We start from the raw sequence: 16,415 nt of genomic DNA on the forward strand, positions 1-16,415 counted from the left end.
GAGCAGATCGAGGCATCCCGCATGGGTGAGGGGAGGAGTCAGCCAGGCTGATGTGAGCCATTTCACTCCAAGCTTCTCCCATTATTTGTATGGCGGGAATGCAATGGAAAAGTACCCTACAAATTTCGTGGGAACATTTCACTTGCATTTTTCATGGGAACATTTCCCTTGTGTTTTTCTGGGAACATTTCCCTTGCGGGCACTGTAGATAACATAAATTTCTATATGTATAGAAATAATCTATATTCCTATTTGCCTGTCTTCACACATTCATTTCACTTTTTATTATGTGAGGAAAGTGTACAATTTCTCATCAGTTACCTACCTCTTTCCCACTTGGTTATACACTTGTAAGCATCATGGCACTACTTCCATGTGCCATTCTTACTCCATGTGACCTCTGACCTGGAATTTGTGCAGAGAGTCATGTCCCTTCACTTTGTGCTTCTCAAGTGATGACGAGGCTTTGTGCCACTTCTTCCTTAGGGGGACCTGTAGCTAATATTTCTTATTTTAGTTTGTCTATAGCCCTACATTTCTTATTTGAGTTTTATTATTTCCTAAACATGAAAATTTGCCCATAATCCATTTGAAGTATATCATGGCATACAAGATATCATACATGAACATTACATGACACCTCACTTTCCTGAAAAATGTGCTTTCTTTTTAAAGACTGACTGGAAACTTTCATTCCTTAAATCTCCCTAAGCTGAGGTTTCTTCAAAGACCTTACCACCCACAATCAATGTGGTGGTTACTTCCCATTCTCTCAATTTACCATACATAATCCTGTAAAACAGCTTTGGTTTATTTTTTTATTTATCTACTATACCTCATTCAAATTGCATTCTTCCTCCCTGTGAATTCTTGTATAGTCATTCCTAGCTTGTTTGTAAGCTTCTTTTATTTTATTGGTTCTTTTCTTCCTCCATTTTCCCCAACCCACATCCCTGGCCTTTTTTGCAATCTCATACTTTGTTAAACTAGTTGTGTTTCTGCTGCTTCCTTCCACTAGTATTTGGCACATGTTGTGCACAGTATTACGTAATTAATCATCCCTGGTACCCAGTCATGACAATATTTTTTTCATTTGTGTCTTTTCAGTAACACAAGTGATGACCCAGTCTCAGAGATGAAGTACATCATCTTCCACTCATGTTTATGCAACTGTTTATCACTTGCCCTTTCTGCAGCTCAAAATTCAGCAGGCTAATTAAGAAGGGCACATTCATCACTGAAAACCAAATGTATGTCAACATAAGATGTGGATTTACAAGGTAATATTATGCATTGTGCAAGTATTATGAATACCTCAGTGCTGTATGAAATTTTTGTGTTCACATTTGAGATAGACATAAAACATTTGAGTTTGTACTGGCAACTTGTGCTAAATGACAATTTACCATTTTGTTTTGTTTGAAAGAATTCACATATTTCTTTTTAACGCTTTCAGATCATGCAATAGTAAACCCTATTACCATAAGACCTCAGCTGGTAACATCCTGTTGTCAAGGTCCATTCTCTTTGCTGGTACCATTCCTTGCAAAGTGTTACAAGTTGTAAAGTGTCAAGTGTTACAGCAATACATATTTCAAGCACCAGTCAATGTTCTTATGGCCTGCTGTATAGTTGGTGTGGGATGTAGTGCAAGAGGTTGTCATTTGTCAAACAAAGAATGTCAAAACCCCTTTAGTTGTTGGAAGTGACGGCAGATCAGATATCCCTTGCCATTTGGCCAAATATGGTTCCTTCAGTTTGATGAATCTGGATACAAAGAAAATTCTGGTCATGGAATCAGTACAGGTAGGTTTTCACAATGAGCTCACTCATTGTATGCTCATGTTGTGTAAAAAATTAATTTCCAAGATTTGTGCATTGGTTAAAACCAGTAGATGAAATGAAAGACAGAAAGTACACCTCATTTCTAATATATATGTTCATTGTAAACCACTTCTCAAAATCACTTTTTCAGGCTATGTGGATAAACTGTTGCTGGAAGTCCAACACAAGTGTACAAGTAATGTCAAGGCCGTGAACAAAGTCAAGTATAACATGGTCTGTGCTCAATACAAATAATCAGTTAAATCTCAAGACATGGAAAATTACAAAACAAAATTCAACTGATATTCCAAGAAGTGAATCACATGTTAACACTGAAACTGACAGTCACTTCTCAAGGTTGGGTACTTGAAACTGACCAGTTCACCAGGAGGAGATGCTTTCCATATAGCCTCTAGTGCACAGCCACTAGTGGCACTATTGCCTTTTTTTTTTTTTTTCCTCCTCCTCCTCCTCCTCCTCCTCCTCCTCCTCCTCCTCCTCCTCCTCCTCCTCCTCCTCCTCCTCCTCCTCGGGAACCCCAACACAACTTGACATACTGGCAGTATGCTGTATCTGTACATCACTAAAAGTAAAGATGATGTATCGTTAGACTGAATGCATTCAGGAAGATACATTTATGATGTAATGTTATATGTTTTGGTAGAAAAAAATGGAAATAAAGCTACTTGCCCATAATAAATAATTTTACGTTGTTTTTTGGCCTACTCGATGTACCGTATTTTTCGGACCATAAGGCGCACCTGTAATTTGCTATTCCCCGTCCTTACATAAGGCGCACCTGACCATAAGGCGCAGCTGGTCTCGTCATCGGATAATCATGCTCATGTGAGTGCATTCAGAACTGATCATTTTCGTTGTTGTATGAGAAAAATCGTTTGGGATTTAGCAAAATTACATAAATAAATGATATATTTTTTTATTTTGGTCAGTGAAATCAGACCACCTCCATGGATGGTCTGCCCTACCAATACCCCTAAAAAACAACATAAACACGTTACGGGAATTGTAGGGAATAAAACCAGCATGAGCAGTTTTATTCCCGGAATTCTCTATTCACTTAAAAACACAAGATTACAAATGAAGGTAAAGTTTTAGTTTCGACCTTGGGCGTAATATAGCAATAGAAAATTAATTTTGTAAATTGTAATATATCAATGTAATATGCAATTTTGTGAGCGGAAATAAAAAACAAAAAAAGTTACTAAAACAGATTTCGTAAGTAACGAAGTCTTGTCAGACGAATGGTACGCCATGTTTGTTATGATAGATGCTGACGGCTAACCTAACCTGTGTTTAATAAATCGTTACCTGCAAATTAAATGTCATCCGGTTCGTCCTCGTTGTCGTCGTCGTGAGAGACGTTGGCGGGCTTTTCGACCACTCTCTCAGCTTGCGGGGTATACAATTTCCTATGCTACCGACTTCGTTCATTAGCATATTTGCTTGTAGCAAGGTTTTTATTTTCATTTCCGCCCACAAAATTGCATATTACGTTGATACATTTTAATTTACAAAATTAATAACACTGTATAACATTGAAAAAAACCGGAAATGAGACTATCCTTTTCTAGAGTTATTTTTTGCGTAGATCACGAATATAACATCCGTTTCTTTCTGTGACCCTCCAGTTCTTCGTAAATAGCAGTGCCCGCAATGTCTCTCTGAACGGTATTTTTTGTTGCTTTTACCATTTATATAATTTTTCACATAGCTATGTGTTTTTTTTCTTAACAGGATACAGAGTTAAGATGCCTAGAGAATGCAAGAATTCGCCAGACAAGTTTTGTTATATATGTGGATCAGTTACATTAAGGCAATACAAGAGACAGTTGACTCAACGTGTAAAGAAACTTTATGAGCTGTACTTTGGATGTAAAGTGGGTGACCAGGACAAAAGCTGGGCACCTCACATATGTTGTGTCAGGTGTACAAGTTCCCTTTCTGCCTGGGTGAAAGGCAAAGGGACTGGCCTCATGTTTGGCATACCAATGGTCTGGAGGGAGCCAAAGGACCACTCAACAGATTGCTACTTCTGCTTAACGGATATTAAAGGTGGGTGTTCAGTGTTTATTTTTTACTGTTTTTATATATATTTCCAAGAGATGTATCAATAAAAAAGATCGAAATACATAATAAGTTGCACTTCCACTATTTTTGCACGTGATCACAACCAATAGTATCCATTTTTAGTCTGATTTTATTTTATTTTCCTGCAGGTCGCAACAGAAAAGGCAAGAAATCTATCGTGCATCCAGATCTTCAGTCTGCTATTTGCCCAGTTCTACATTCAAGTGATATTCCTGTACCACAGCCACCCTCTGAACTACCAAGCGATGACACGAGCAACTCAGACGATTCAGAATCTCAAGATGCAACGTATACGACACAACTTGAATCTGATAAGAAACCACACCTCATCACCCAACCAGAACTCAATGATCTAGTTCGTGATCTAACACTTACTAAGCAACAGAGTGAACTCCTGGCCTCACGTTTGCAACAATGGCACCTGTTGGATGAAGAAGCTCGAATTACAGTATTTAGGAAGCGTTCTGCAAATCTACAGGATTTCTTCACTTTGGAAAACAGCTTGACTTATTGTAATGATATCAGAGGCCTATTCAGTGCCCTTGAGCTGTCCTATGAACCCAATGAGTGGAGGCTATTCATAGATGGATCCCTTTACAGCATAAAAGCAGTTCTGTTGCACATTGGGAACACCATGCCTTCAGTTCCAGTTGCTTACTCAGTCATTTTAAGAGAGACATATGAGAACCTTGCTTTTATTCTAGACCGCATAAGTTACAAAGAGCATGAGTGGTTAATTTGTGCAGACTTGAAAGTAGTAGCCATACTTAATGGGCTACAAACTGGATACACCAAATTTATGTGCTTTCTTTGCAAGTGGGAAGTAGGGCCAGATCAGAACATTATATACGCTCAGAATGGCCATCTCGGGAATCTATGACGCTTGGATGCCATAATGTAATTCATGAGCCACTAGTTAAGAAGGAGAAAATCATTTTGCCACCACTGCATATAAAACTAGGCCTAATGAAGCAATTTACCAAAGCACTGCAACATAACAAGCCATGTTTCCAGTATCTCAAAGGGATCTTCCCTAAAATTAGTGATGCCAAGATTAAAGAGGGTATATTTGTAGGCCCTCAGATTCACAAGCTTATAAATGATGAGGACTTTGAGGCGACAATGGATGAACCTGAGCTAGCGGCCTGGCATGCATTCAAAGATGTATGCAAAGGGCTTCTGGGAAAGCACCAAGAGTCCCAGCGAGAGCGTAAAGTGGAGAGGCTAATCAAATGCTACCAAGATCTCGGATGCAATATGTCACTGAAGATACACTTTCTTCATTCTCATCTGTCCTTCTTCCCAGAGAATGCAACAGATGTGAGTGATGAACATGGAGAGAGGTTCCATCAAGATATAGCGTCAATGGAAAACAGGTACGAGGGAAAATGGAGCCCTGCTATGCTGGCTGACTTCTGTTGGAACCTGAAGCGTGACACGCCTGAGACGTCTTATAAAAGAAGAAGTAAATAATAGATTGTAGGTTAATACATCATATAAAACTAACAAACATGCCGATTCATTATATATTAATTAAATAAATACAATGAAGACATTTAATCTGACTTTGGGAGCAAAATACATTTATGGAACCTTGGAAATCTCTATTAATTGCATAATTACTAAAACAGCGATTTACAAAAAATTGTGACGTGGCATGAAATTTTTGTTATCAAATTTGAATTCAGCACACTGAACTTCATAATAAAACGCACATGAGAACTATGTTTTTTTCTTAATCCTGAAATTTGTTGTACAGTGTAATTAATTTTCTATTGCTATATTGTGCCCATGATCAAAACTTAAAAAATACCCAAATGACTACAGTCGGAGTGGAGCGAGACTAGACCAATGTAAAATGGCTGTCTTTGTTGTAGACGCTATCATGTCATAGCCATGATAGCGTTAATGAATGCGGTGGCATGGACTCGAAAACTGTCGAAGTTTTCTGCAATTTTCTTGTCAAGATACATGCATCTTGGTTATAACTTGGTTGTAACTTTTGCTAGGCCTATGCACTGTCGCCGTCGGCAGGCTAGCTACGAAACGTGTGAAAATAGTATGTCACTGTCCGAGGCATTTTTTTGCAATAAAGCCACACATAAGGCGCACCTCACGATAAGGCGCATCTCACGATAAGGCGCACCACGCAATTTTGGCTGATTTTATGGATTTTGCCCGCGCCTTATGGTCCGAAAAATACGATATGACAATGAGAAGAATGTAAATACACATGGTTGCTAGGGTCACCGTTATCCAAATTTTATTGAATCATGAGGTTTTGCCAGATTAAACTAAGAGCCTTGGACATTGAAGACAATAAAATGTATAAATCACAAAGTTGTGTGCATCCTGTATGACCATTTGGCCAACAACACTTTGTTTTCTCCTTTGTTTTTGTTGTCTTCAGCATGTTCAGAGTCTGAACTGGAGTAACTCCCATCACTAATGTCCCTGTGTGAGGTCTGTCTAGAAAGTATCCAGCCATTAGAATAATTGCTGAACTGGCCATGTGATCTTAACAGAACTTGGCAGACACTGACAGAAGACCCTATTGTGCATGGGCAAGTGGTCAAACTCCCATCTGACACCTCAGTTACCCACCAGCCATAGTTGAGTGAAGGTTTGTACTGTTTGACTATCACATTGACAGTGAGCAAGTAGATCAGTGAATCTGTATCAAGTTTTTTTGCAAACTTGAACATTTGTTAGTGGAAACTATTCAAATGATTAAGAAGGCATTCCAGGATGATTTAATGAGTGAAGCACATATAGAAATGTGGTATAAATACTTCAATTAAGGCCAAGAATCCTTTGAAAGTGATCCACATTCTAAAAGGCCTTCAACAAGCAGAACACCTTGTCTCTAGAAAATTTTGGAATGGCACTTGTTGTGTTTACAAATGGGAAGGGAGTTGTGAATCTCAAGTCACTGAAATGGAGTAATCTTTGCACAATTTAGTACTGATTACTTTAAAATGGAAGAAAATAATAGTGAAATGAGGAAAAACGAACCGGCAAAGATATGTTTGGACATGAGTAGAGTGGAATCACCACTAGGGGTAATTCCAAAACGAACATGTTTGAATGAAACCCCCCAAATCGTACCAAAGGTTTGAAAACTTTGCTTTTTCCTGGTTTTGCAAGAGAAGGTGGAATTTTGGGTAGAGGGGTAGAAATGGATAGAGAGCCTAGGTAAAAAAAATATTTTGAGAAACAGAGAGATTAATGATTTGTTAGATGAAATAATTGAATAGAAAAGTGAGCACAGGGCGATGTACAGAGAAATAGCTCAACTTAAAAAAGCTAATGAAGAGACCAACAGGGAGCATGACGAACAAAAAAAGGAACTGAATACAATCAGGGGTGAGAATAAAAGAATAAAAAATAAAGATATAAACATGAATGAGGTCTTAAAAAAAGAAGTGAAGGAGCAAATACAAGCAGTGATTGAGAAAGTGGAAGAGGTAATCAAGGAAACTGATCTCCAAGAGATAAAGAAACTGGAAAGTGGAACAAGGAAAAAAAATATATATCTTTCAAAGAAAGAGAACAAGTGAAGGAAAATGCTGAAGAAACAGTAATCAAAGTAAATAAGGAAAAAGGAAATTTGGTCAGGGACACGGAAAAAAAGTGCATTGTAGTTTATGGTATCACAGAGAAACATGATGTACCTAGATATCAGAGAGAAAAAGAGGAGAAAGAGATTGCTAAAGCAATTCTGAAGGAGATTCAAGAAGAATGACAGGATATGGGCAAAGAAATTGAGGAATTGCATAGAATGGGAAAATACCAAAATAAAACAATATAGGCCATTAAAATTAAAAAGGTCTCAAATGATAGCAGAAGTACTATATGAAACAACAAATTTAGCAAATAGTGAACATTATAGAAATGTATGGGTAAAGGAAATGAGTGATAAAGAGAAAAGGAACTTAGAAATTAAGCAAACAAAAACAATAAAAAAAGCAGATTTTTTTTTTTTTTTTTTTTTTTAGCGAGAGCGTGCTGGACCTGAGGCTGAGAAAATTTTTTATATATATATATATATATATATATATATATATATATATATATAAAGGAAACGAAATAGAACAGGACGAGAAAGGACAAAATTAAAAATAGCTTATACCAACATAGATGGCATGATTTCAGGACTGAATGAATTAAATGACTATCTGCCATTAAAAAAACAAGCATAATGGGAATTGTAGAAACGAAATTAAAAAGTCCTCTACCAACAAACTCTGTGGGACAAAGTCCATACAACCATTGGTTGAAAAATAGAAAGGAAAAACAGGGTGGAGTAATGTTCTTGATTAAGAAAGGCTTTTATGTGACCAAGATAACAAAAGGAAAAAATATGGATTTGATTATGATGAAAGTTGAAGACTGACATGAAAAGTAGAAAATTTGTAGTAATGTATGTACCCCCCAAAACACAGTCTTGGACAGAGAGTAATCATTCCAAACTGTTAGAAGACACAAAGAATGTACTAACTGACTGAAAGAAGGAGGAAATATAGTAATTACGGGTGATTTTAACTCAAAACAAATATGTTTGGAAGAAATGACAGTGAAGGGTGGGGAAGACCTCTGGGGAAACATACTACTGGATATGACCATTGAATACACAATGACTCAATGGATAAAGGAAAATACCAGATACAGAAACAGTTAGGAACCAGAGAGACTAGAATTAATACTTATGTCAGAGCCTGAAATTGTGGACAGAATTGATTACAAAACCCCAATTGGGAAGGGTGACCACTTACTAATAGAGTTCAAACTAAAAGAGCAAATAGATTTGAGAAGAAATGAGAAACATAGAAAAGTAAGACTAATGTACAACAAAACAGATTTTAAGAAACTCAGAAAATTCTTTCAAAATGCAAATTGGGAAAACTTCTTAAATGAAGAAACAAAGGTGGAAGAGAAATGGAACATATTAAAAGAAATTTACAATTAACCTCTTTCATATAGTGACGCCTACATAGGCGTCATGAGGAGCAAGTGGTTACACGAGGATGCCGATGTCGGCGTCTTGATTATATTTATTGTAGTCATACCTGCGTGACCCACATACTCTGTAAACTGACTTCATCATATTTTCTATGGTTATCAAAATTCACAGGTGAAAGAGAATGAGCGATAGAGCAGTGACTTTATTTTTCATAATGCGAGTATTATGACGCAACATCGCACGTCTGGCAGCTAATGCTGCCAGACATGCGACGTGGCCCGTATTGAAGGGTTAAGGAATAAATATGTACCAAAACAGTAGCAAGAAAGGGTATACTTTAAGTGCTGGTACAAGAAAAAATGTAGTGAGGCTAAAGATAGTAGAGACAAAGCTTGGAAAAGATGGAAAAAAATGAGTAAGTGGCAAACATATATCAAAGAAATGATTATGTAAAAATACACAGAGATAAAAAGAGAAACTATGAAAGAGACATAATAGAAAAATGCAAGGAACAACCTAAAGTATTTTCCAGGTATGTAAATGGTAAACTAAAAGACAAACAAGAAATAGTAAGACTGTACCAAGGGAATTATGAATATATAGATGTATGGCTGAAATTATGAACAAATATTTCAAATCAGTATTCACAATTGAAAGTTCACAAAACTGTGTGGATATTAGAAGAATGCATAGATGAGTTGACAGACAAAATATACAAGATAAGTACTCACTCAAGGAAAGGTACCACATGACTGGAAAATGCAAATATTGTACCAGTATATAAAGGAGGGGACAAGGAAAATCCAACTACAGACCAGTCTCCCTTACAAGCACAAGAGCAAATTTATGTGAAAAAGCAATCAAAAGTAGATGGGTTAAACATCTGGAAGAAAAAATATACTGAATCCAAAACAATTTGGATTTAGACAAGGAAGATCATGTACCACAAACTTTATTTGCTTCTACTCAAGACTAATAGAAATAATACAAGGATGGATGAGCAGACTGTGCTTTTCTAGATCTACTAAATGCATTTGATAAAGTACCATATAAAAAACTAATAAGAAAAATGGAATCAATAGGTGGTATTAAAGGAAAATTATTGGAATGGATGGAAAATTTCTTGATTGGGAGAAAAATGAGGGTAGTAATTAGAGACAAATACTTGACCTAGGAAGAAATGATAAGTGGTGTCCTGGAAGGTTTGCTATTGGCTCCGATCATGTTTGCCATATATATGAAGGTGTGGAATGTTATATGAACTTCTTTGCAGATGATGCAAAAATACTAAAGAAAATACAGAGGAAGATTGTGAACCACTACAGAAAGACCTAGATAAAATCTGGAAATGGAGTCAAATGTGGGAAGTGAACTTTAATATCAAGAAATGTAGGATAATGGAGTTTGGAAAAAGTAAAATTAGAATATCAAGGAATTATAAAATTGGTGAAGAAGTCAAAAAAGTGAGCTCGGAAAGGGACCTAGGAGTAATTAAACTCAAAGACATATCACCAGACAAACATATCAATAAAATAGTTGGAGAAACCTTCAACTTACTAAAATCGATGAAAATGGCTTTTGACTATTTGGATGAGGAAATGGTAAAGAAAATATTAGTTACACTGATAAGACCAAAATTGGAGTATGCTGCAGCACGATAGACACCCAGTTTTAAAAAGAATATAAAAAAATTAGAATACAAAGAGCAATGATAAAGATGGCACCAACACTCTCCAAATTGACATATAAACAAAGATTGTTCAAATTGGGACTACCAACTCTGGAACAAAGAAGAAAAAGAGGAGATCTACTGACTATAGAATCATGAAAGGAATGGAATTCATAGAGGTGATTTATTAAAGTGGGACAAGAGAAAAACAAGAGGGCATGAAAAGAAACTCAAAAAGGATAATTATAGAAGAGATCTGAAAAAGAACAGCTTCCCACACAGAGTGGTGGGTATCAGGAATAAATTAGATAAGGCAACAGTGTATGCAAACACTATTCAGGAATTTAAGAACAAACTTGATGCTGAAAGATACAAAGACTGGTCACTACAAGCATAGCTCTCTTCCCATATAATGCAACTAGGTAATACAAGAAGACTGCAATCAGAGAAAATTGGCAGTTTGAGAATTACAAGATGATCTTGGTATCCCAGAGATAAGTGTTTCAGAGATTTTGATGCAAAATCTTGGCACAATACACTTTGTGGCAAAATTTGTCTTGCTTCTGACCCATTAGCAGAAGGAATTTAACCTCTTCACTCCGGGGCACATCACATGTCTGGCAGCATTAGCTGCCTGACGTGCGATGTTGTATCATAATAATCGCATTATGAAAAATAAAGTCAGTGCTCAATCGTTCATTCTCTTTCACCTGTGTATTTTGATAACCATAGAAAATATGATGAAGCCAGTTTAGAGAGAATGGAAGTTACGTAGGTACGACTACATTAAATATAATCAAGATGCCGACGTCGGCTCCTCATGCTGCCTACGTAGGCGTCACCGTATGGAAGTGGTTAATGCTGAAAATTCACAGGACTTGCTTCAAGCTGCTACAAATGACCCAAATTTCATGAAACAATAACTGGAGATGAGTCATGGGTCTATGGCTATGACCCAGAAACAAAAGCCCAGTCTAGCCAATGGGAGTCACCTATCTCTCCATGTCCAAATAGGGCACAACAAAATTGAAGCAAAGTGAAGGTCATGTTGACAGTGTTTTTTAATTATTAGGGTGTTCTCCACCACACGTATGCTCCTCAAGGCCAAACAATAATGGAGTATTACATGGAAGTTCTTTACAATGTTAGGGATACAGTAAAAAGAAAATGGCCACAACTGTGGTCTAATGGAGACTGGAGCCTACATCATGATCATACACCTACCCATTTTTCATGTGTCATGGAGGGATTTTGGCAAAACATTCCATCACCCATCTCACTCAACCCCCCAATAGCCCAGATCTAGCTCCTACAATTTCTGGATTTTCCCAAAGCTAAAATTACTGTTAAAAGGGAGGAGATTTCAGTCCATAGACTAGATTAAGAATAATGCGATGAGCCAGCTGATGAAGATCCCTAAAGGGGACTTTGCAAAATGTTTTGAAATGTGGAAGGGATGCTGGGAGAAGTGTGTATTTACCTAGTTGTATTTTACAGGAAGGGGAGCTATGCTCGTGGTGTCCCGTCTTCATATCTCATTTTATCTAAACTATTTTTAAATTCATGTATTGTTTTTGCACACACCACTTTCTCATCTAACTTGTTCCAAATGTCTATTACTCTGTGAGGAAAGCTGTTCCTTTTCATATCTCTTCTATATCTGTCTTGATTTTCTTTCCATGTCCTCTTGTATTTCTATCATCCCATTTTATTAGATCCTCTCTATCAGTGATTTTTATGCCTTTCATGATTCTATAAATAGTTATCAAATCTCCTCTCTCTTTTCTTTGCTCTAGTGTCTGTAGCTCAAATTTTGCTAGTCTCTCTTCATATGATAATTTTGAGTGTTGGTGCCAATTTTGTAATTGCTCTTTGTATTCTTTCAAGTTTTTTTATACATTTTTTTTGTACTTGGTGACCACATTGTTGCTGCATATTCCAATCTTGGTCTTATCAAAGTGATTAGTATTTTCTCCACCATTTCTTCATCCAGGTATGTAAATGCCACTTTGATTGTTATTGAATTATAAGTTTCCCCAAAAATCTTATTTATATGTTTCTTAGGTGACATATTATTCATAATAATGACTCCCAGGTCCTTCTCATTTTCAGCTTTTTTTATTCCTTCATCTCCCAATTTATATGATCCTATTATTCTTTTTTTGCTTTTTCCAAATTCCATTATACTACACTTTTTAGTATTGAACTCCATCTCCCACTTCCTACTCCATTCCCATACTTTATCGAGATCTCTCTGTAGCGACTCACAATCTTCTTCGTGTTTACTTTTTTTAATAGTTTTGCATCATCTGCAAAGAAGCTCATATAACTTTCAATTTCTTCATCCATATCATTAATGTATATAGCAAACATTATTGGGGCCAGAACTGTTCCTTGTGGAACACCACTTATTACTTCATCCCAATTTGAGTGTTTGTCTCTTATCACTACTCTCATTTTTCTGTCTTGCAAAAAAATCTTCCATCCATTTAAGCAGTTTGCCCTGTATTCCTCCTTCAGTTTCTAATTTCTTAAGCAACTTCTTATGTGGTACTTTGTCCAAAGTTTTTTTTAGGTCTAGAAATGCACAATCAGCCCATCCATCTCTTTCTTGTATTATATCTATTAGCCTTGAATAGAAACATATTCAATTGGTGACGCATGATTGTCCTTGTCTGAATCCAAATTGCCTTGGTGAGGAGAGTAGGGTGCTATTGTCCTAGGCCAATAGCATTTCTTGAAATCATAAATGGCTGGATACTTTCTGGACAATCCTTGTACATGGGCTGAAACATCTACCATCAATGACACAGGCATGATATCCCAATCTCCAGGTTCATTCTCTTTGAGATCAACTGATTCTGACCAGTTACTTCTGCTCAAAGAAAAAATATTTTCATTCTGAGAAATATTCCATATGTGTTGATTCTACCATGTTTGATTTTACAATATGTGGTAATACATCATCAGTGGAACATTTGTGATTGCACCACATTTTATTAAGTGTATATCTTCATGGTCAAGAAACATGTGGGTGTGCACCATGTACTATATACACTAACAAAATAAGGAAGAGGCCAAACGCAGAGTATGGGAGTCCAATATATTTTACGTTTTGCCCAGCAGGGCTTCTTCAGAAATAACGCCCTGCTGGGCGAAACGTAAAATATATTGGACTCCCATACTCTGCGTTTGGCCTCTTCCGTACAGAGCTGTTGCAGTCATTGCTGCTTTTACTAACAAAATAAAGTGTAACTTATATGAGTGATTGAAATAATTAAGGAGATGGCACCAAATACACTTTCCAATGTCATAAAATGTAATTTTGAGTTTGCAGCTTTTTCAGCCATGAAACAGGTATGCATTTCATGGGTTCATATAACAGCAATCCCAACTTTACTTTACATGTTAGAATGATAACTGCACTTTCTTTTGTACCAAATGATGACAGTGACCATCACATGGATGCTCTTGCAATGGCTTCACCAGGGGTATTGGTTCCACTTTTATATATATTTTTAAGACATTTATACTGGTTGTCCACACTAGAGAGGAAATGGGAAAAGACAACCATTGTTTCATACAAAGATGTGGAACATATACCAATGAATTTTACAAAAAGATACAACCAATAACCATGCTGAAGCAATAAACAGATGACTATGGGCTGAACTGGGAATGTTACATCCAGCCATCTGGTACATTATGCTCTTAAATGAGTCCAAAAGGGATGGGATGAATATTTTGAGAAACTTTCAGCTGGGCATGAACCTCGCATCAAATCACTAAAATACAGAAAAGCAAATAAATGGATATTAAAAAATTTTTCTGAATATGGGGACAAATGAAACAATGTGTGCAATTGCACACATTATCACACTAATGATAAAGAATACCCTCTTTTAATTTTTTTTTTTAATAATTTTTAATTTAACTAATCTCATAAGTAAGATTCTTTTAATAAATTACTGATTTGGTTGTGCAAAATGGGCTGGTGCAGAAATGGCAGTGCTGAAACATTTGTGCTGGAATGACAGCACTGAATTATATCCAACCCTTCCCATAGCACCTCATCCATGTACCGGTAAACATTGAACAGCAAGATTGCATAACACACCCCTGATGCAGCCCCTTCACCTCAAACCACCCGCTCTCACCATTTCCAATCTTAACACAAGCTCTGTTACTCATGTAAAAGCTTTAGACTGTCCTTTACAGGAAAGAATAATGACCTCTCAAGAAATTATTGATAAGTTTTGCAAGGATCTGTTTCCGTATTGTGATGTTATGTATTTAACGTGTTCCAACAAAAATTTCTATTCGGCCTTATAAAAGACTTGCTTGAAGGTATGCCTAGACTTACATTATTTACCTTTTAGGTTTTGTTTTCTCATATCACCAGGGAGGAGACATAAATGCACTGCAAAATAAATATTAATTTTACTTACAATATCTCTGTGGGGTGAGGATAAGCAATGTGTGGGGTGAATTGCCATACTCATCCCACTTTACATAGGGCATGCGTAAGTACCACATGCATGAGTGTTATATAGCACTTATTTTATATATTTTCCTAAACTTTTCTATTTGTCTGAACTCACACACATTACTCAATTTTATTATGTGTAACCACAGTTTACAAAAATTCAAATTAGACCTAACCATTATCTTCAGGGATTTCTACCAAGTTTTCTTATTTGCACTACATTTTCTGTTGCACATCTTCCTTGGCAGGAATGCTAATCTTTGTTGCTTGGCAGAAAAAATCTTGGCATCCCCTGGATCTGCAACTGAAAAGTCCAGTTTACTACCATTTCTATTTACTATGCAGACTACACACATCGAATCATTGCATACATCCCCACTCCACAGATAAATGTTTAAGCCTGCGAAGCAAGATTTAAGCATTTTATGTATTTACCTAGTTGTATTATATGGAAAGGGAGCTATGCTCGTGGTGACCCATCTTTGTATATCTTAGCATCAAGTTTTTTCTTAAAATCTTGAATAGTGTTTGTACACACGGTTTCTTTGTCTAATTTGTTCCAAGTATCTATCATTCTGTGTGGGAAGCTATTTATTTATTTATTTTTTTATTTTTTTATTTTTTTCCCAGATCTCTTCTGTAATTATCTTTTTTTAGTTTCTTTTCGTGTCCTCTTGTTTTTCCATTGTGAGGGTGTGACAGTGTGTCAGCTACCACATTTAATTTCCAGATATATGCTGAAGGCTTAAATCATATTCCTGGAGTGCTAAAGCCCATCTAGCTAGCTTATCATATTTATGTTTACCTTGTAATATATATTTCAGTGAATTATTGTCCCTCAAAATTACTACCTTACAATCTAAGAATATCTTGAATTTCTGTAGCGCTACTATGATCTTATTATTATTGTCCCTCAAAATTACTACCTTACAATCTAAGAATATCTTGAATTTCTGTAGAGCTACTATGAGCTGAGGGTTTACTTCTCTATTGTCAAGTACAGTACCACCTTTGATACTCCTTCAAGATTTGGGATATGAATAAAATGGATTTCATAGGCTGCATCTGCACCTTAATACCACCTGAAATAACTACAAGAGAGCATACATGCTGATGACAAAAAAAAAATTTTTGGTTGGATTTTTTTTTCCCTCTCTTCTTTTCTTTTCTTAAATCAGCATGTGACATTATGAGGGATGTGGGGACGTCATACACCACACTGCCAGATGCTAGAATTTTTTTTTGGCATTTAAAAGTTTAAATGTCTACTACCCCAACTAGGTAAATACAGTACATGCTAGGGATTTAACGCTGTTTACATTTATACTGTTGACTTATCTTCTTGTATCTTCTGCATAATTTTT

The 16,415-nt window shown here is 36.4% G+C and overlaps 2 protein-coding genes across 4 annotated transcripts in view; both read left to right on the forward strand.

Annotated features, from left to right (window-relative positions):
* Positions 1–16,415, forward strand: part of LOC143018161 (malectin) — a 397,497-nt gene that overhangs the window by 315,442 nt on the left and 65,640 nt on the right. The window contains exon 6 of one of the 3 annotated variants that reach the window (XM_076173318.1): positions 1,108–1,272. The exons of the other annotated variants lie outside the window; for them this stretch is intronic. Within the exon in view, the coding sequence (XP_076029433.1) occupies positions 1,108–1,139 (32 nt within the window). The 3' untranslated portion in view covers positions 1,140–1,272. Of the gene's footprint in view, positions 1–1,107; positions 1,273–16,415 lie in introns of those variants that run through there. 3 annotated transcript variants of the gene reach the window in all.
* On the forward strand, positions 1,461–4,817 carry LOC143018160 (uncharacterized). Its single transcript, XM_076173313.1, has 3 exons — positions 1,461–1,806; positions 1,976–3,897; positions 4,062–4,817. Exons 2-3 carry the CDS (start codon positions 3,594–3,596, stop codon positions 4,811–4,813), a joined length of 1,056 nt encoding a protein of 351 aa, XP_076029428.1. The 5' UTR covers positions 1,461–1,806; positions 1,976–3,593; the 3' UTR covers positions 4,814–4,817.

Source organism: Oratosquilla oratoria, chromosome 34 (assembly GCF_046742065.1).
Source record: "Oratosquilla oratoria isolate Oo_2021 chromosome 34, ASM4674206v1, whole genome shotgun sequence".
Lineage (NCBI taxonomy): Eukaryota > Metazoa > Arthropoda > Malacostraca > Stomatopoda > Squillidae > Oratosquilla > Oratosquilla oratoria.

What these genes read in the sequence shown, in the direction of transcription:
- LOC143018160 (XM_076173313.1), top strand. Translation starts at nt 3,594, where the DNA reads ATGCCTAGAGAATGCAAGAATTCGCCAGACAAGTTTTGTTATATATGT. An exon ending in CTGCTTAACGGATATTAAAG is followed by an intron (nt 3,898 to 4,061) that starts GTGGGTGTTCAG and finishes ATTTTCCTGCAG; the next exon opens with GTCGCAACAGAAAAGGCAAG.